The sequence below is a fragment of the Silurus aristotelis genome (assembly GCF_946808225.1).
Source record: "Silurus aristotelis genome assembly, chromosome: 17".
Classification (NCBI taxonomy): Eukaryota; Metazoa; Chordata; class Actinopteri; order Siluriformes; family Siluridae; genus Silurus; species Silurus aristotelis.
In genome coordinates this window covers 4,808,523-4,830,545 of record NC_139590.1, presented here as the reverse complement: position 1 = coordinate 4,830,545, position 22,023 = coordinate 4,808,523, and the positions used below count along the sequence as shown (strand labels likewise).

General features: G+C 39.8%; 1 protein-coding gene across 3 annotated transcripts; it reads right to left on the bottom strand.

Annotated features, from left to right (window-relative positions):
* Positions 1 to 1,812: 1,812 nt before the first annotated feature.
* On the bottom strand, positions 1,813 to 20,689 carry map3k14a (mitogen-activated protein kinase kinase kinase 14a). Of its 3 annotated transcripts, none has more exons than XM_083567269.1 (16): positions 20,532 to 20,689; positions 10,560 to 10,813; positions 10,427 to 10,466; positions 10,147 to 10,327; positions 9,279 to 9,686; positions 8,279 to 8,413; positions 8,061 to 8,190; positions 7,640 to 7,768; positions 5,454 to 5,552; positions 5,154 to 5,311; positions 4,901 to 5,051; positions 4,324 to 4,659; positions 4,084 to 4,193; positions 2,708 to 2,846; positions 2,492 to 2,592; positions 1,813 to 2,380 (listed from the first exon to the last, which is right to left on the bottom strand). In XM_083567269.1, the coding sequence occupies exons 2-16, from the start codon at positions 10,801 to 10,803 to the stop codon at positions 2,180 to 2,182; spliced, it is 2,562 nt and encodes an 853-aa protein (XP_083423395.1). In that variant the 5' UTR covers positions 10,804 to 10,813; positions 20,532 to 20,689; the 3' UTR covers positions 1,813 to 2,179. The 3 variants fall into 3 exon arrangements, with proteins under 3 accessions (XP_083423395.1, XP_083423396.1, XP_083423394.1); XM_083567270.1 differs by lacking the exon at positions 20,532 to 20,689 and adding an exon at positions 13,264 to 17,303 and having other exon boundaries at positions 10,560 to 13,220; XM_083567268.1 differs by lacking the exon at positions 20,532 to 20,689 and adding an exon at positions 13,454 to 17,303.
* Positions 20,690 to 22,023: the final 1,334 nt, after the last annotated feature.

Genomic DNA, 22,023 nt, shown 5'->3' with positions numbered 1-22,023 from the left:
GGTGGATTGACTCATATGGGACACCGCTGAAGGCCTAGGTGTGAAATGCATGACACCCCAATGATTTCAGAGGTCTTCCAGAGCACTCGGTATACGTTTCAAACTTTTCCTTTAAAATGTCTGTACAATAATTATGGTGATAGTGAGAAAAAAAAAAAGAAAAAAAAACCCAAATCTAAAAAGAGTTTGAAACAATTAAGAAGGTGTATTGTGTGAAAGTGCTAAAGCCAGCTAAGAAGGAAAGAGATCAAATCTATGAAAATCTATGAACTTTAGATCTGGCCCCTCTTTGTAAAGACCCCTGGGTTTCTCAGATATTCCAGTATAAGGGTTCAAAAGCACAATGTCAATAGAAAGCGATACAACTGATTTTGAGGTAGTGTGGGGTGTGTGAATACTTATCCAATCACATTTTTTTTAATATCTATTAATTGCAAAAAAAAAATTTTTTCCCCTGCACTTTAATTTATGTATGACTTCCCTGTTTCAGTTAAGGTTATGATATTAACAATGTGTAGATGATCAGAAGGGGAGAATTTTTGTTTCCCCATCCCTAACTTTTTACATTTTATCTAACAGAAAGATACATCTTAATCTTTTATTCTTTAACTTTTGCCTCTCTCTCTCTCTCTCTCTCTCTCTCTCTCTCTCTCTCTCTCTCTCTCTCTCTCTCTCTCTCTCTCTCTCTTTCTCTTTCTTTGCTTCCTTCCATCCATCCATCCTTCCATCCATCCATCTATCGATCGATCTACACATTCTCCTGAGATACCAGTGTCCAGTCCCTGTCTTCTCTTTGGATCTGCCCAAATCTTCCCAGTTCCCTACTTCTTTAAATTAAAGGCCGCTCTGTGAACCTGTAGTCGGTTCCTCATGAACAGCCTTAAGATCCATGAAGGAAACTCAAGAACTTTGAGGATGCATTTGGACTGCAATTAATAGCAACATTCTACAATGGCTTAAGAACTCAATTTGCATGATGTTTTGAGCAGAAGCGTCACTGAACCCCTCAACAATGATGAAAATGTAATGAATGAACATTCGGCACAATCTGGTTCCTCAGACCATCTTGGGGAGATTTTCCTTGCCGCTGTCTGCCATTGAAATGATCTCCGTAAAGCCGCTTTGGGACAATTTTCATTTTTAATCGCGCCATACAAACAAAACTGGATGTTTTAATAAATACGAACTTATTACGTGCATCTCTTTATCAGAATTTCCTAATAAACCAAAATGACGGTCGAAGTTTGGGCGGAAGCTCAACATTCGACTTTGTTTCCAGTAAAGAATCGTAACGTATGAATATATATATATATATATATATATATATATATATATATATATATATATATATATATATATATATATATATATATATATATATATATGTGTGTGTGTGTGTGTTTAAAAGTATGTGGTGTATTCTTTTTTTTTTTTTGTGTGTTTGTCAGGTTTGAGTTGAGTCAGCACTCAGACGTAGTTTCCCAGATTTGGTGCATGTGGCTTTCTGCTAATCAGCCTACACTGTAGCTTACACTGATTAACGAAATTGTCATTGGGGGTTTAAAAAAAAACTTTAAATCTGTATATATTTATTTTGCGTACCTCCGAAATATAATTAGCTCATCCAGTTACCTGCCACTATATTTGGCGAGCTATCAAAACTTTACAATTGCATAATAACTCGATAACTGAAGAATATTTCTGGCTGGAATGTCGGATGTAAGTTTTTCTATATCACATTAAATAATACAGATACTAAACATATAAAGATGTGTTTCCATTGCTGAATAATGAGACCTGCAACACCAAGGATTGCTGAGAAATGATGTATTGAAAGGTTTATTGTTGATACACAGTGGTGACAAAATACATATTGGGCATCAGATAATTTATTATACACTCAAATTGAAATGACTTCAGTTGAAATTCATAGCATGCATAAATCTTTTTATATATATATATATATATATATACCAATGAAATCATAATTCCTACAAAATTGGAAAAGATGAATGAAATATTTTTAACACCACACTGGAACAGTGCAATAATGCACAGGGTGAATAAAAAAAAATGGATGAGGTGAAATTATAATATATATATATATATATATATATATATATATATATATATATATATATATATATATATATAGACAGTAGAAAATGTGATGAAGCTATCAGTCCCAGGTTTCCAGCTTTCCATCCCTGATCCTCCAGCTCCATGGCAGGTTGCGTCCGGATCCTTTTCTGTCCAGTGAAATGTGGGCGGGGTCAGGGGCGGGGACACAGCGCAAAAAGAGGCCGGCTTCCTTGACTTGTTTATCGTGGGCCACCAGAGAACCGTCCTCACTTTGAAGGCTGAACACGCTCTCTGAGATCTTCCGGGGGAAAAAAAAAGGAACAAAACACAGACACGTCAGCATACGCGCACACACACACACACACACACGTGTTTCGTGTTCACGCGTACAGGTGTTTTTCCGCCTTACCTGATCACTGATTCCTATGGCGATGTGACCCACTTTTACACGGGGGGTTTCACGGATACGGAGACATCGTCCGTTGAAGTCCCGGATGCACACGTCCACTCCTGCAAGGACAGGTAGAACATCTCAGCATGGAGTATGACTAAAGCGTATGATGTAATGCGGTACTCATTTCTTTAACCCATAATATAACACCTGCTTAGCTATTTCATCACTCACCTTCAAAGCAGCGAGGTGGAGGCTGGTGGGCGGGGCCAAGCCAATCCATACTGAAGCTCTGGCCATCTGATTGGCTGTTGTAGGAAAACACACCTGAGCTGAGGTCGTCCCCGGTGCCAACTGACCAGCGGCCAGAGTCCTTAAAGAAACAAAAGGAGAGACAGATGGAAGGAAGACACATAAGACCAAGCATTAAAAACTTATTTTACAACATACGCAAGTTTTTCCGTCTCACACTTGAGCGCAGTGTCACTGTTTATTATTATTATTATTATTATTATTATTATTAAACTTGAAAACATACAAGTCTGTTTGTTTGTATATATATCTGTTTGTTTGAGGTATAAAAATGTTAACTCGAGTTAGTGCCGTGTCACTGTGGCTACTCAATAATACAAAATACAATTTGTTTATACACATCTGTATTATGCAAATGGGGTCTAACAACTGTAAACTATTTCATAAATTTTTTACATTTATTTAATTTAATTAATTTAATGTGTGCCTATTTAATTACTCAATTGAATCAATATAATAATAAAAAAATTATAATTTTTTAAAAATATGTTACTTTTATTAAATATTATTTTATAATTTAAAAAATATTTAAATGTAAACAGTCGATATTCACAAATGTTAATAAACTGCATTAATAAAAATTAAAAAAAAATTTTTTTAAAAAAACTAGCGTTTTATGTTTTGCATTTCTGCCTCCAAACAGAAATACGTACCAAAGTGTACCGTTACACCCCTAATATATATATATATATATATAGTTTCAGTTTGACCTTTATGTAGGTACCCTTTTATGCAGAATTAGAAAGGAAAAAACTATAAAAAAATAAAAAAAAACAAAGGTTTAAACGATTTGAGGAAGTGTGGACTTTCCAGCGAGAGAAGGAATGCAGAAGTGCGAGCTTAAAACTTTTTTATTGGCTAGTGGCAGGCAATGTGATGAAAAAAGGCAGAATCATGCGCTCCATAGTAAAGACAAACATGTGAAAACTATGATATTTACTAGATGATACCAAAAAGAATGGGTATGTCAGGAAATGAACACGTTTCAGAAATTTCATGAGAAACGAAGCCTCCTACAGTTTTCTGGCAGCAGCCAGAAACACACACACACACACACACACACACACACACACACACACACACACACACACAAACTGGTACTGTTATTGTTATTTGCACTTATTCAGATTAATTTCATCTGTAAAAAAAAAAAAAAAAAAAAAAGGTTTCCGCATACCATACATTGGCCTGTTGCACTACTGGTACACAGAAGGGTGTCTGTGTGTGTGTGTGTGTGTGTGTGTGTGTGTGTGTGTGTGTGTGTGTGTGTGTGTGTGTGTGTGTGTGTGTGTTTTTACCTTTTTATCACCGGGTTCTCTGTTAGAAAGGCAGTCACTACCCAGACAGGAAAGAAGTTCCTCCTGCTTCTCGGCTGAGTGTGGCTGAGACAGACTGCTCAAAAAAAATTCTGTAAGGAATAAGAGGAAAAAAATACACAAATAATGAGTTATTATTGATTAAAAGTCGTTCTGTGATTATTAATCCAAGTTTCAGGCATAGTGAATATAGATGTGGGGTATAAGGGCGTATGGACTGACCCCTCTCGAGTTTGCGAAGCTCTTGCTCTGTGGGTTTGTGTGACTCATGTGGTGGTGAAGGAAAGTAAACCGGTGAAGTCGGAGCAAGGTAACTGTCCTTTCTCAACACAATCTCTTCCTCCCTGACATTCCCCTCCTTCGCATCGTCCACTTTTTCCACGTGTTGCGTATTGCATTTTGGTTTGGTCTTGGGTCCAGCCCGCTTTCTCCGCTCATGCCCTGGGCCCATCCACTGCTGCACAGAGCTTTTGGAGACGGGGCTGGGTGCCTGCCTTTCTGGCTTCTCGATTGGCTTTTCATAGGCTCCTCCCCTTGCTGGGCTCCGAAGACCTCCCACTGCAGGAGCACGCAGAGGTGGAGAGATTATATAACTATGGTCATTATAATATCAATGTAGTTTATTAATACTACATAGAAATCTGATATAAGGGACATGCAGTTATATATATAAATATATGTCCATATTCTATCCTGATTATAATGTAAAAATGTACATATGTAAAAAAAAAAAAAAAAACATCCATGTACCGTATATACAATTCAGAGCGCTGTGTAGAGTGTATATGCATAAGCTTACTTTGTTTAAGTGCTTTGGCTGTTTGAACTCGGAGATCCTTCGCTGAGGCTCTTTGGCTCGGCTCTCTCTGAAGTCCCCGTTTGATGACGTCAGCAGTATGAGTGCTGCAGTCGGGAGGGATCTCTCTCAGGGGCGGCGGCTCTTCGGCTATCTGCAGCCACACAGTTAATGCAATCAGCGAGACCCACAAGGACTATCATCGGTTCATAGCAGCAAATCTTTCCAAGAATAAATGAGCAAATGAAGCACTTACTTTGAGGTAGAGAGGGCGGGAGTAGTAGCGCATCCACGGCTGGCAGCCACTGAGCATGTGCAGGAGCATGCAGCAGCTGCTCCACACGTCCACCTTGGCACAGCGCTTCTCTCCACGTGCCACCTCGGGAGCCATGTGAGTCTCCGTCCCCTTCAGAGCTAAAAACACACACACACACACACACACACACACACACACACACACACACACACACACACACATAAGCATCACTCCACTTTCAGGCTTCAACATGGATTTCATCTGATGTTTTTAAGTTCTATTTGTTATTTAAGGGTTTACCTTGAAAAGGGCTGAATCCAGACAGGTCTAGATGCTCAGACTCGCCAAAGTCACAAAGGAATGTGTTTTTCCCATCCTCGGACAACAACACATTATCCACTATAAAAAAAAATAAAATACAGATAACATGAAAAAACAATCTTTTCACTGTTATACTCATCCCCTTCTTCATATCATTATACATTTTGCCGTTTGGCAGACACACTTATCCAGAGTGACTTACACCTGAGGGTTAAGGGCCCAGCAGTGGTGGTGCTGGGATTTGAACTCACAACCTTCTGAGGTCCAAATTACAATGCCTTAACCACACTACCCCCTCTATTTGTACAGTAAAGTGTATAGATATATGTTTACATATATGATTAAGATGGTTTGGACATGTACAGAGGAGGGAAAGACCCTAATGATCCAGGGTACTATATCATGGCTGAGTCTGCGCTCTGACCCCAGCTTCCTAATATTGCTGGGGAATGTGAAGAAAGAAGTTTGCTGTAATTTATATGTAAAAAGCACCTCTTCCTTTTATAAATGAAGGATAGATTACACTGGGAATTTTAGTATTCAGATCTTGACAATTATTATGGATTAAGTTAGCTTATACAAATAAAGCATACACCAATAGATCTGTCTTTGATTTGGTGTGTGTGTGTGCATCGAAGTCACTGCCCCAATAAGAAAACAGCATGTCTCAAGGTAATTAAAGACTTTTGCAGGATTGCAGTGTGGCAATAAAGCCGGCTGTCAGTCAACAAAACTCTTCCCAGAAATCAGGTGGTTTGCTCAGTCTGTGGTTTGTTCCAGGAAGGTGTGTAAAAAAAAAAAAATAAATAAAAAAAAAAAAGCGCTTTCGGTTTCCACGTCGTGACTGGACTGCAGGATAAATCTGATGTGCCCCCCCCCCCCCCCCCCCCCCCCCACACACACACACACACACACACACACACACACACACACACAAAATGACTTGAGCAGTTCGAACACCAGGGGGCGCTCCAGACGGCAGGCTTACTGAAAAATTCTCCTCAGATTCTCTCTTTTTTTTTGTATTATTCAAAATATTATTATTATTTTTTTTTTATAAACAGCTCCTCTCTATGTTCGTTTTCTTGGGCTTGTCGATATCATCCCCGTCACCCCCGTCCCGTCCCCCCCGTCCCCACACACCCCTCCTCTTGCACTTTTCATGAGTCACTCTGGGAAATTCCCAGCTTCAGTCTCAGTCACATACGGACACATTCTCTCATTCTCTTTCCCTCTCTATCAATCTATCTATCTTTCTTAAACATGCTCTCTCTCTCTCTCTCTCTCTCTCTCTCTCTCTCGCTCACACACGGAGAGCAGACTGCTCTCTTTCTCACCACAGGTGCTGCATTCTGTGCCCCACCCATTCTTCTAAAAAGGCATTAAACCAAAAAAAAAAAAAAAAAAAAAAAAAAAAAAAACAAGCCACAGAACAAAACAACTAAAGTGTTGCAACATTATAAAAGCATCATTCACCTTTTCAACACAACCACAAGCATTTTGATCAATTTGAGCACTTTGATCAAATGACTTTCAAATGACTTTCGATTCAGCATTCTTAGTATCACCGCAACGTTTCGGCATTTTGAAAGAAATCATCGCTGGCCTGAAATCCTGATCGACATCAAACGAGCCGGCGAAGGCGACGTTACTGAGCAAACTGGAGTTTTCTCGCATCTCAGCATCCGCGACTGCTTTCCCAGTGTCCGGCGTAACACACACCTTTTTCGGTATGATCTGTTTATGACCCTGTGACTCATCTCAGTTACAGACATGGAGCGCTGATATCTTGAAGAGAAATTAGCTGTTTCACACTCTCAAATGTTCCAAAACCCGACAATAATAGCGTAATCTGAGGCGACATTCAAACCGAAACCGCATCGCTGTTTGATTCGCTCGGATTCTTATTGGTCAGAAGCTGTTGAGTAGTTTTCTAATAACAGCTGCTATTTTAATGCTCTTGTTTGAATACGGTATCATTTCTGGAGTGACGACTCATTCAGCTCGTGCGACTGATGCTCGCGTGGTGAAGGCTTATTTGTATTTTCGTAACTTGTAATTGGAATTTACGGAAGGAAACTCGAGCGTCAGCTGCTAAAACATACGTAGAGAAAAAAAAATTGTCGTATTTCAATCGCAGGACCGTTTTTACGACTACTACGTACCTTTGACGTCCAAGTGTATGACGTGCCTCTTGTGTAGGTGCTCTAGCGCCCCCAGGACCTGATGCATGTAGTGCAGGGAGAGATCCTCGGGCAGGCGACCCCTTTCTGACAGCAACTGCCCCAGAGAGTCTGAAGATGGAGGAGGAAAAGAGAGAGAGAAAAAGGGAAAAAAGAGGAGTTTGGAAGTAGATTAAACACTGGATTATTGGATTTCGGAAAGTGCAGGTGATCATATGTATGTTTCTTCTAAACGATTGAATTTTCAGTTTAGTTCTAAGAGAAGAAAAAAATGAGCAAACCTCATCTTACACAATTGATAAAACTCCAATATCTTTTTCTTATAATAAACAATGATTTCCTGTGTGTGAGACTCAAATAAAATCCAACACCTTAAGGGCGGGGTTTTCGCCTTAATTCTTACCGGTTTTGAGATCCATAAACAGGATGACGGATCGACCCTCTCGGACAAATCCGAAAAATTCCACCACGTGAGGAAACTGGAGGGCACTCCACGAGCCCACCTCCTCACTTCTGAACCATTCCAACGGCACCTAACAAACACCAAAGCGAAAAGGTGATAAGGATACACGAAGATGAACTTACAGATATATACATTTTGGATACAGTATTTATATGTACCTTTTTGGCAGCACACACAAAGCCGCTGGATTTATCCCTGATGCTGTAGACGACTCCGAACGTGCCTTGCTTTAGATAATCGCAAAGCTCGTAATCTATTCCTTCGCGATACTCGTAGTCCCGGGGCTTTAGTTCCTACAGGAACAGAGACATATGTTGGACGAGGTCCGGTTTATTGAGAAGTAGATGTTGATGGACTAAACGAGTTAAACACTATAAACACTCAAACGCAACTCACTCACAAGACGTATTTATTTACTCGTTTATTTCATTTGTTATATTATTCATTATTCCTTTGTTATATCTGGTCCAATCTCTAGAGGAATTCCTGAACACCCACTGTGAAACATCCTTGACGTGAGCGTTCGCACACTTCCTGCAAGCTGTGTTTGCCAAAACCCACAAATTATTCACACCTGTGTTTTATTGCAATTCAGGTTTGCTCTCGGTTCGCTTCACTTTTCATTTCGTTTTATTTCGTATCCATTTTTTTTTTAACACCAGCGTACTTTTTTTTGTCAACGTAACTTTTTTATAATATATTAAAAAGCAGGAAGTGGCGCATCTAAATGTTTACCTCATCGCATAATCGACCAGCGTTGAAAGGGTGCTTGCAGTCACAAAGGGCCAATCGCGATCTATAAATGTTTCGTGTGTTTGGTGGCGTGCGTGTGAGGAAACTCCCGTAAGCAGAACTAGGCTAGTGAGATAAACACGAAACCTCACAGTGCTGAAAAACAGGAAACCGCGTAACAAACATGCAAGCGTCCGCGCCTGATGTTTTTATCGATGTATGTTTCACTCTCTCTCGTATGTAGTAGTATGACTACTGTATGTGACTCACTCTTTTTCGGGGCCTCGATTCGCCAACTGCTTATCCGTGCAGTCATGTGTGTAGTTGTGTCAGGTTGCGTTCGTATTAACCGATTCATGCCGGCTGTCCTTTTTCACTATGATGTATTGAGTGTCACACACATATTACTCAAGTTCTCAAACCCACCTCTTTACAGAGGATGCCTTCGTTTATGTCGCTCTCTTCCACTCCGTTATCTTCGTCTTCTTCTTCTTCCTCTTCTTTGTCGTTCACGTCTTGGACCATCTGTTTGGCGAACGGCGGGGCGAAGGACAGCTCGGCCTGGGAGACGTTTTTCCTGAGGCCTACTAGTGCCAGGCTGCATTTGGTTTCGCTGTTGATTGGTGAGTCGGTTTCCAGCGAGCGCCCGCCCTCCTGGCCATACGACGCTTGGTCAAGTGTAGAAGGAAAAACATCAGCCCAGGATGTGCAAGACAGCGGATGGTTTATAAGGCCTGAGTAAGAGAAGCATGGCTCCGCTGTCTCCTGCACAGACAGACTTTCTCTGCTAACTGCACTGCTGCTGTTGCTGCTGATGTAGCTACAGTGTCCAGGCTAGTGGAAAAAAAACACACAGAGACCCAGTGTTCAAAGCAGTTCATGTTTAGACATGTATTTATTATCATTCTATACTAAACATACTAACTGGTGGCTCACTGACTCATATCCAACTTCCTGTTGACATCAGTCCTTTATTTGCACCAAAAGCATCACTAGATATAGAACAATTATAGAAGGTCGTGTCCACCCAAATTCAATCCCTGTTCACTTTCCGTAATGTATACATGCCTCAACTGGCTCATTTTGTCTACATGTTTGTCCACTTTCCTTACATGGTCAACGCATCCTGTCCATGGCACCCTGTTACCATGACAATTAAATCCATGGTACTCTTATTTGTTTAAATCCTGGTCTGTCTGTTGGTTCTTCATGATCCTTGTATAACTCTGGATATCCCATTATATATCTGTATATATATATATATATATATCTACCTAAATAAAGCCCATTTTACCTCTCCACTGTCCTGCTGTGGTACTCTAGTAGTTCCTCTTTCTCCCACTCTGTCATTCCCTCCATCCCTCTGTTGGCCCTCTTTCTGTGAGACCCTTCGTCGCTGCCTCTTCCGTCGTTTTTTCCTCGGCTGCCGCTGACAGATCGAGCCTTTAGGTATGGGAAGTGTTGCCCTGTAGTTGCTGCACAAATTTTGACGTCAGAAAAAAAAAATAAAGAGCCAAGTAGTAAAAACGACCACTAGGTGTTTGGTTTAATGGTGTGATAGGTCAAATCATTACCTGCTGTTGGGACAGAATTCCTGCGAGTCCTGAGATTCACCTGTAGGAAGACGATAATGTTGACTACAGGTCAGTCATTGTGTTTAATTTGTGTTTCGTTCAATCATTTTTAATAGATGGATTCAGCACTTACATTCTGCCTGGGCGATGATGGAAGGCTTCTCGGTGCCCAGTGGTACCGTGTCTATATGTTTGGCTGTTCCATAAGAGATGACTTTCGAAATGTAGTTTTTAAAGTCGGGCTGTTTATCGTCCTTCCCAGAGCTGAGAGACAAGATAGGCTCAAGGTTGGAAGCGAGGCAGCCTTGGACCTTGACTTTAGGTTGGTTTATGGACATGGAGAAGGGCAGGGTGGAGTTAAAGTACCTCTGTGCCATCTTTCAGACGCTGGAAGAAGGAAACAAAAAAGACACCAGAGATCAACTTTCACACCTGGCCTTCTTTAACTGCTTTCCGTCACAGTGACTTGCGCTGCCAAGTATTTTCTTTCATGACATGAGACAGTAATAAAAACTTGTAGATTTCAGCAGCCAGTGGATTCGCTAATCTCTTGTGAACTTTGTACCTCCGACAGTGCTCAGGCTCACAGGGACAAACGCTAGTCTGTTCTTTCAGGGCCTCACAAGGACGTTTATGCCATCTGGTGAGGAGGAAACCCGATCGCAGTTCTCGAGCGTTTATCTCTATTGAAGCGGAGGCCTCAAAGGAAGACAGTAAAGTTGATGAGGAAGTGACTGCCTGGATGAGGTAGAGGCAAAGCCAGAGAGGCCGGTTTATAGCTCAGCCTTAGGAGCGAAAGAAGCTGGAGAAGAATTCTCAAAATGTTCCAGTGTACCAACTCTGTTCAAACAATCATTAAAGCTAAGTGAGTTTCATAATCTATAAGAACTGCCCTTCTATCCAGAGGCCTTATTCTCTTCTGATCAACATTAATAAATACATAAATGCAAACGAAGTCTCAATATCAGTAAAATCATGCCACAATGCACGTTTCTGAGCTTTCGCATTATACGATTTGCGTAAACTTTACAGCAAAACCTCTGATTGGACCGTTTTGATAAAATTCGAAAATGTATTTGTTCGAAATTCATTACAATTGTACGATTTGTTTTGCATTTTAAATTTAAAGCAATTTATTTTCTGCAGAAACTGTAGACATGATACATTTTCTGATCATACATCTTTAATGGCAGTTGGTTTTCCCAACAATTATTTCATTATACTTTTCTCTCTTCCCCATTTTCTCCCCAAATTGTGGCCTTGCCAAATGCCACCCACTACCTCTTTCTAAGCACGAGACAACTACCAACCAGAGAGTCTAGGGCAAGCACGTGTTTCCTCTAAGACACTCGTGAAACCAGCTTTACAGGGGCAGGGCATAACGCACCAAAGAAAGTGCTATTTACCCTCTTCTGGATACCTGATCTCAGAGATGCCCACATTCACATACTACCAATGTGCTTGACAACAAAGAGAGTTTGCCGTCACTTTCAACCAGAGGGAGCGGCCAATTCTGCTCACTTGGCTCCTGAGCCGAAAGTGTGATCTCCGAGCACCGGCAGACGTACTGAGATTTTTCTGTTCAGCCAATCAGAAGCCAGTTTTTCGTTTCTGTTTGGACATCTCAAACTGCTTACAGAAGAAGTTTTAAAACCATTGCACTTGATATTGATCAAAAAGCTTGCATAGAAATGCCAACACTTCGAAGGATATATCAAGAAAACAAGAAAAAAATTCCATCGTTTTTATTTCACAGCTTTCCAAAACTACTGAGAATCAAAAAGAATGTTTTTTACCAAGTTATTATTAATCAACAGTGTTTTTTAGACAGCCAGCTGACTGCAAGCATTAGAGGTGAGTGTGTGTGTGTGTGTGTGTGTGTGTGTGTGTGTGTGTGTGTGTGTGTGTGTGTGTGTGTGTGTGTGTGAACATTACAATGGTTACAGCATGTTGCATCAGTGTGTCCTCACTTGACTTCTTTCAATCACTTTCTCCCTCTCTCTTTCCTCTTCTCTCTCGATTTAAAAGAAAGCAGACAGACACGAACCCCGTGTGAGCCTCATGAACCCTGAGAGCCGACTTCTCAATTTTTAACTCTCTTCAAAAGCAGTGGTTAACACCATGGGGTCAACACTGACAGAACAAATCTCACCTTCGCCTCTTCGCTGATTACCGAATTGATAGCGCATGCCTAAGTATTTACTGTCCTGATGCGAAGTGCAATAAGATGCCCAGCAGCCATGCCTTTTTCATACTGACACTGCTGTACAAACGCTATAAGGCGATAGCTATAAAAATGGGTGCACGTCGGGTCATGTGCCTCTTTGAAAGTGGGTGTGGCAGATCTGGGCGGTACACTAATATTGAGAAGGTGTGGGTGATCACGACATATCCTTGTATCGATATAGAAAACGTCTCACTGCAACTGCAAGCCTCTGCCAGCTAAGTCTTTACCCTTTGATCGGAATCACAAGCACAAAGCATGGCGAGCGCTTCTGTTTTTCATGGTGAGACTATCAAGTGACCGTCATGGTCCGTGTACTCCAACAACAACATAGTAAAGCATCCCCTGCATACAGGAAAGCCAGCGTTGCAAAACTGTATGTTTCAGAGCAAATATGATAACAGATTAAACACAACAGATACGATATTGAACTCATTCCTCTAAGAACAGAATCCCTCTGTTTTCAGAGTAGATCAAGCAAAATGCTATTTTACCTCACCAACTTCCTGATAGTGTCAAGTTCAAAACAACACAAGCTCTTGTGTACAGGCACATGCTTAAACTCTCTCTCTCACACACACACACACACACACACACACACACACACACACACACACACACACACACAAACATTTCAACTGTATTATTACGCATTATAATCGCACTTGAGATAACGAGGAACAGCACAAACAGATGCAAGTTCGAGATGACTTACAATGCGCGGTACGACATAAATTCGCACACGAGTTCGAAACGTGTGTCAAAAAACAAGTATGAATGAAAAGAATTGAAAAAAATCATACCAGCTATGCGGATGCACAGAATCGTTCATTCCTACCGGTTCCTCGTTTCCCTATTCGTTCCAGGCTCATGAGGGACTCTGTGCATGATTTCTACCTCAGTGCCTGTGTGTGTGTTTTGCGTACTCGCATACAAACGTCCTATTCGTTCAGCTCCTCCCTCTCTCTTTCTCCCGCTCTCGCTCGCTTCCCCTCTCTCTGTATATCTTTGATGCTGGCGTTCTGCCAGCATCAATTTCATTGGACGTTCGGTATGCTTTCTTTCTCTCTTTCTTTTTTTTTTTTTCGGTATGCTGATTTACAAGAAATCCATCCGGCTTCTCTTTTCTCACCCCTCCTCTCTCTGACTCTCTCCTCTCTTTCCTCTTAACAAGACTACAGTGTGACCTTTCGAAAAAGTCTCTCTCTCTCTCTCTCTCTCTCTCTCTCTCTCTCACACTCTCTCTCTCTCTCTCTCTCTCTTCAGTCTGTCTTTTATTCATCTGAGTTTTAATCTGCGACACCCTTTTTCGCCTTCAACTTCAAATCGACCGAGGAACTCGGTTCCATGCTCCATCCATCAAGTGGGTATAATATAGTAATTGAATTCACTGCATTTACAATCTGGAGAAACAGATCTGAACTGAGCAGGCAAAAAAACAACCAAACAAAAAAACAACAACCAACAATTGTTGATTTGGGAGAAGTTACTGTGATGCTCCACCCTCCTGAGAGTCGGCGTCAGACGAAAAATCATTAATTCCGCTTCCTCAAATCCTCTGCCAGACAAATCCAAGTCAGACACACAAATATCTGTGTGTGTGTGTGTGTGTGTGTGTGTGTGTGTGTGTGTGTGTGTGTGTGTGTGTGTGTGTAGCTAAATGCACATTACTAGCTCAATTATAAAAAGGATAGTGAGTTAATGAAATGGTTTTCATCATGGCCTTTAAAGGGAACACTTTTTTTAAAGTTTTAATGACGTGTCTTTTTAACTATTTTGATCTTTTCACTAATAACATCACAATCTACATGACATGATCTACAGATTAAAAACCTCAGAGAAACAAGACCAGCCGTGGTGCATGCTTCTTCTTCTTCTTTTTTTTTTTTTTTTATCGGTTTTCAGTCATCATGATTTATTAATTCATAGGCGTTAGACCACAAGTTTGAGATGACACTCCTGTTTCGGTTTTGGTATATAAAAAAAAAAAAAAAAAGAAAAAAGAAAAAGAATTACTTTTTGGAAAACATAATTACTATGGGCGTTGGCTTTAACATGACAGCATCAAGCCACTGAACTTCAACTGCATCGAATTAAAATGTGAATATTTTCCAGAGTTTATAGTTGCTGCTATTGAGTTTATTTCTATAACATTTTACAGAGCTTAAGAATTAAAGTGAAATATATGTATCCATACCTTATGAAAAGTCTCGGGAGAGTCAAACCAAGTCATATGTCATATCCTTATTTTTTTCTGAAACTCTGGTGGGCATTTGGGGACGTGAGAGAAGGAGTGATTGCCTCACTCTGAGATGAGATGTCAGTTTACTGAATGCTGAGCTTAAAATCCAAAGGCAGTACAGTAAAGACGATAAAAGGTTCCCTATGTTTCGGGGTATAACTGAAATTTCGCAATTTTCAGTACAAGCAAATAAAGTTCGCAGTACAGTAAAAGGAAGTAAGGATACTTCTGGTGACAGCACCGGGAAAAGTGTGGTGAGCAACTGGGTGGGAGCTGAACATGGAGGAAATCACACACTCTTACAGCTTTCTGCTCTAATGATAGGGTTTATGTCTTCATGGTCTGAAACTACAAACCACCCTGACCACTAGGCATGAACATTCTCATGCTCAGTAACGGGCATGACTAAAACATGCACCAGATCCCAAACAGCGTTGGATGAACGCTAACTAAACCGTCGCCACTTGTTTCGTGACGCAACACAAATGTGCAATTGTTAGTTTGTTCTCCTTGACAAGACCTGCGAAGAAATCTTGTGGCGCCACCTACAGAGGACCGCGTCTTGTCCGTTTTGTCTTGTACGTCTTTAAGCTGTGACTATGTACGTAAATGAAAACCCTTAAAGTCACTTCAGTTCGATTACTGTGTGTGTAAATAAATATGACCCAATGGACATGTAATAAAAGCCTGTTTCTGCGATAGAAAGACGAAATAATCAGTTGTGTCTAACAAAAATCATGCACTCGGGTCTATGTTTCTTAAAATTCAGGTAGTATATTGCAAGATTTCCTTTGTATATAATAAAGGAAAAACCTTATATATACGTTCGGTTAGCTTCCTGATACTTTGCATGCGACATCATTCAATTGTTAACAAACTGCAACATTTACCCAACACTAAAACAAACACGATTCAGTTAGTGATTCGTTTTGAGGTGAATGTCGTTTGAAATGGAAATCGTTCTGAACACATGTCAGCTATCTGTGAAAATCTGTTCATTGTTCCGTTTAAAGGTTGAGAGAACAAGCTAGTTCCTGTTATCCTTTACGCCACAGCGTCCTCCGATCGGCTACGTGAGTTTGGCGGTGCATTAGAACGATCTGAAGTGAAATAAAAACACTTGTGTTTAGACCCTGTCCTATGACTATAAATGAAAAAAATGTGTTTGATATGTGGGAATGCATGAGAAAGGAGGATTGCTGAGTTCCTGCTAATGGAAAAAGGATGTTTGCTCTGCCCTGGTGTCCGGACAGGAGGAGTGTGCAGGAGTGGGAGGAGAGGAAGAAAGGAAAGTTTACACTCAGGATTGTATAGAATAATCTGGGGGAGGATGGTGGGTGTATCAAAAAGAAACTGGGACCGGACAATGAGCAATGAGAAGTTCTTGACTGATATAATAATGGGTTCAATCGGAGCCTTTCACATGGATACATTTAGGGAGAAGATAATGGCACTGACAAGAATGTGCAATGGCTTGGGCACTCATTCAAACACTATTAAAAAGAACACACTAAAATGCAAAAGCAGGCAGAATGAGAAAACACACACACACACACACACACACACACACACACAGGACTATGACTCATGTACGCCCCCGCAGATGTACAGGATGCTTAAGGCCTGAGTAAGACCCACTCTGAGCTTTGTATCTGGGGCCCAGTGGAACCTAAACCCCCAAACCAGCCCCAACCTGCACCACGGCGACCTCTCTATAGCCCCCTACAGCCCAACTCCCCAATACCCTCTGGGAGACTGAAGACTTAAAAAAATGATCTACATTTAGCTACCACCCACACAGATTACCCCTGCAGAGTGAATGAGTCCACCATTAAGTCTTTAAATCGTATTCACCTCTCCTGGGGCACCTAAAAATAGGCATTTTATAACGTATATTCAGTAACACTGCACTGAAACATCTCATAAGTTCAATTTCGAAACCGAATCCTTATTAATAAGTTTTTTTTTTACTTTCAGACTAAATCACACTATGATCAGCATTATGTTCTTTATTAAGTGTTGAGTATTCTTTTTATATGCCATTAATAAAATCCTAATAAAAATACATACCTGTTGTCTGGTATCCAGTGTATAACCACTTACAAAACTAATTACTCACTAGTGCTCATCAAATCTCTTTCAAACAAAGCTACACTTCGGATAAATCCCCATTATTATAAAGATGTGTGATCAGTTTCGGACTGAAAGGATTCACTGCGGTTTGCTAAATATCCCACAGTAAACTTCACATACTTTAACTCTAACTTGCACACGTTCGCAAAAGAAACAGGATTTAAACCCAAGGAATGTTTCCGCTAGACACTTGATGCTGAACCTCTCAGCACGGATATTTTCCAGCTGCTGTGGCAACCTCTAAACACGGCATACACAACAACACCTGTTTGCGCCGAGCAGCTAGAAACATAAGATGGTTACAAAGCTATATCCAGTTTGCTATGCGAACTATGAACTATGCCTATCACTATGTACACTTCCATTCATATTTCCTATTCATTCACCAGCATCGAATGTAATGGCATGTTAGGACACGGAGGGATGTAACACAATTCATAACAATCTGCACAAGTCGAATCAAGCTAAATTTCCATTGTGGAAAAAAATATATATATATATATATATTTGGTTTGTCTTAATAATTTCAAGATTGAGTGAAGGAAAAGAGGGGCTTGTGCTGCTACAACATAAGTAATAATAGGAAATTGACTAGTGGATGTTCCATAACATTAAGTGAAACCTATATACACAAAATGATATATAGAAACGCATTGTCCTCAATTAAAAAAATAAACCACTTCGGTGTTAGAGGTACAAAACTGTGTTTTTTTTTTTAAATACTTTGGGGAGGAATCAGCAACTCCACTTTCTGTAATCATTACTCTGCAGTAACATCAGGCCACATCACAGCACCCTGTTGCTGACTTACTTATTATGTATAAACTTTAAACTCAAGCTCAGCCATCATAATCCTACTATTTCGCATGAAATTTAGGACTTAAAAACACTACATGATTAGGGTCGAATACAAAAAAAGCATCGAGGGCAAACAATTTTGTTTGGTCCTTGTAACTTTTACTGTGTTTCCCCACGGACATATTTTACTGACGCACACCCGCTAAAAACAAACTTGGCAGAAGAAAGTGCGCTCTTACTCTCTAAACTCTGAGCCCTGCGTATGCACAACGTGGAAACGCACAAGGCGAGAAGGGGATTTGGCATCACAGGCACGAACTTTGCGTGGAATATGGCGTACGTGCAAAACGGGCCTTGAAACGTGTGTCTTTAATTCCCATTCTCGCCTTCTGCATGTCAATAATGGAATTTTGGAATTTGTTTGGCTCTATTTGTTAAGAACTCGACCAAACTCCAACTTTACAGTACACGGAAAATCCTGTTCCATGTGGCGGCTCAACAACATAATCAATAGGCTGTGCAAAGTACAACTTTGAGTTCATATACATGTATATATTTAATGTAGTAAAATGCAAATGTGTACACATTCCTGTTTGATCCCTAAATCTAAAAAGTGGCAGTGTTTTAGTTTGGCCATTTATTGCTTTTAAGATTTGGAGCAATTTTGGAAAATCCATATATCAATCAATTCCCAGATAAATTTCTGTAAACATAAACATAAATCTTGTCAGACCCTTGCACAGTAATGGTATTGAGCCAGTCATAATGTCATAATCTACAAATGAATCGATATATGATATATAATAAAAATGTAATCGAATTTCCAAATGCATGGATACATGATACTAGATTTTTCATTTGCAACAAACATATCAGGTGAAAACTGACAGAAAATGACACTATCCCAGTGTAATGAACTACTCCTGTGAAATGATCCACCCAGCATTATCCAAGCAACAAAATAGTAATAAGTAATAAACAATGTATTGCCATTTATTATTGCTCACTCTTGCAAATAATCCATAATATATTTTGTGTCAACTATTTAAATACTATTGTAATTGTATTGTAATTTATGCACTTTTACCAGAGTAAAAGTGCATGAATTAAGTGTGCAGAGCTGCATGTAGACTCTTTATATATGATGATTATACAAAATATAAACACTCGACTCTCTATATATAGTGATTACATCAAACATAAACACTTGACTTTCTATATATGATGACTATATCAAATAAAAAAAAATGTCTCTTTATATATGATGATTATACAAAATATAAACACTTGAGTCTCTATATATGATGATTATACAAAATATAAACACTTGACTTTTTATTTATGATGACTACATCAAATATAAACACTTGACTCTTTATACATGGTGATTACATCAAATATAAACACTTGACTCTTATTAATATATATATACAGTACAGACCAAAAGTTTGGACACACCTTCTCATTCAAAGAGTTTTCTTTATTTTCATGACTATGAAAATTGTAGAGTCACACTGAAGGCATCAAGGGCTATTTGACCAAGAAGGAGAGTGATGGGGTGCTGCGCCAGATGACCTGGCCTCCACAGTCACCCGACCTGAACCCAATCGAGATGGTTTAGGGGTGAGCTGGAGCGCAGAGTGAAGGCAAAAGGGCCAACAAGTGCCAAGCATCTCTCGGGGAACTCCTTCAAGACTGTTGGAAGACCATTTCAGGTGACTACCTCTTGAATCTCATCAAGAGAATGCCAAGAGTGTGCAAAGCAGTAATCAAAGCAAAAGGTGGCTACTTTGAAGAACCTAGAATATGACATTTTTCAGTTGTTTCACACTTTTTTGTTATGTATATAATTCCATATATAATTCCACATGTGTTAATTCATAGTTTTGATGCCTTCAATGTGAATCTACAATTTTAATAGTCATGAAAATAAAGAAAACTCTTTGAATGAGAAGGTGTGTCCAAACTTTTGGTCTGTACTGTATATATATATATATATATGGTGATTATACAAAATATAAACACTTGACTCTCTATATATTGATTATATGAAATATATATCTCTCTCCCTATATTTATATTCGACTTTCTCTATATATAATGATTCTATTAAAAAAGTATAGCCTAATACATATACACAGTGTGTTGACAAGACACATGAGAATGCATTAACTTCTTATTATACACGCATTAATGGTTATTTAGCCAGTAAAATGTCTAGAAAACGACATCTTTATGAATTAAAAGCAGTAGTATTTCCCAGGTGTATACCCTAAACCTATTTCTAAAATGCTATTTGACTTAAACAAAGAATAAATTTAAAAAAATGCATGTATAAAAGCTTATATACAGACATTAGTGAGAACCATAGAAGAGGTGTGTGTTCACGCCTGACTTCCTTGTACAACAGTATAATTATATCACTACGTCCGAATACATTCAAATAATCGCGAAATGGTAGATTTTCTAAATGAAGTTTTAAACGTGCGACCAAACAAAAAGCTGTAACAAGTTTGTATCGAGTTGTAACTACAATGTAAAGTCGTGTGAACGCTCGCACTTCCGCTTGTTCCTCCGCCATTTCAGAGCAACTCAAAACGCTTCTAAATATACGCGTAGTAAAGCCAGTTACCAAGAAAACGTCTTGAAACTGGTTTATATGATACACATCAAAGCTATTCGGATTAATAACGGTGTTATGAACGTACCTGTTGGTGTAAATAGTGAATAAAATGGTGGTGCGGTGGTGTGGGGCGGTTTCTGCTCTTCTCTCTGCCAGCTGTGTTCAGCAGGAAGCTTATGGCGGGGAGAAGAAGAAGAGGAGGTCGAATAGAGATTCAAAAAGTTGCCTATACAGAAGAATCATCACCACAACTCAAGTGTGTTCATATTCACATGGAAGGTTGAAACCAGGGCAAAAAAAAATCTACATTTTCATTTAGAATTCGTTATAAGCCTGAAGTGTAGTGGAGGAAAAGTCCACCCACACATTAAGCATGTTTAGACTGAAATAGCGAAGATGTTCTTTGTGAGTCTGGTACTGATTTATGGTTGATGTGATTTCCATGAGATATTTCTGAATTTCTGTCCCTTTCAAAAACAAAAGAGTTCGCTGTAAATCGGAACTCCTACTCAGCGACTCAACGTGGTCTCCCTCAACCATGAGCTCTGTAAACGAGAAGTGATAGCTCAGTGATTAAGGCTCTGGATTGCTAAGACTCAGAAGGTTGGGGGTTCAACTGTTTGGTCCTTGAGCAAACCCCTTAACCCTCTTTAACAAGTTGGGATATGCAAAGGAAGAATTTTGGTGCGGTGTAATGTGCGCTACCAGTCAAAAGTTTGGAAACACCTTCTTCTCCAGGGTTGTATTTTTATTTTCAACATTGTACATTAATAGTGAAGTCATCCAAACTATGACAGAACATGTATGGAATTATGTAGTAAACAACTCATTGCCATACTCAAACTTACTCTTCCCAATGCTCTTATCAGATCCATGAAGTAGTCACCTGGATTGAGTTTCCACCAATTTCAAAAGAGTTCTTAGAGGTGCTTTAAGCTTTTCCTTCACTCTCAAACCATCTCAACTGGATTGAGATCGGGTGATTGTGGAGGAGGTCAATCATTCTCCTTCTTGGACAAATAGCTCTTACATAACCTATAGGTGTTTTGGGGGTCACTGTCCTGCTGGAAAACAAATTATGGTCCTGCTAAATGGGATGGCATGTCACTGCAAAAAGCTATGATTGCCATGTCAGTTAAGTGTGTGTCACCAACAAATACACCAGCAAAGCACTTCCACACCATCACACCTCCTCCTCCATGCTTTGCAGTGGGAACCACACATTCAGGAACTGTATGTTCATCCTCTGTATATCTAACAAAGACACAGCAGTTAGAACCAAACATCTCCAATTTAAACTCATCAGAGGACAGTAATGTCCATACTTAATGTTTCCTGAAATTATATATTTTTGTAAGTAATGGTTTATTTGCCACAATTCAGCCATGAAGGCCTGACTCATGCAGTCTCCTCTGAACAGTGAATGTGTCTGTCTGCCAATGAAATCTGTCTGAGAAGCATTTATTAATGCCTCATCTAATTATCATAAAACCTTTTTTGCAGCAAAGGTAGCTCTTTGTCTTCCTTTCCTCTGACGGCCCCCAAGAGAGCCTGTTTCATTATCATTTGATGGCAAC

Coding starts and splice junctions, on each gene's coding strand:
- map3k14a (XM_083567269.1), bottom strand. CDS start 10,803: ATGGCACAGAGGTACTTTAACTCCACCCTGCCCTTCTCCATGTCCATA. Junction 10,328..10,426: donor GAATTCTGTCCCAACAGCAG/GTAATGATTTGA, acceptor AAATTTGTGCAG/CAACTACAGGGCAACACTTC. Junction 5,553..7,639: donor CATACACTTGGACGTCAAAG/GTACGTAGTAGT, acceptor TTTTTTTTATAG/TGGATAATGTGTTGTTGTCC.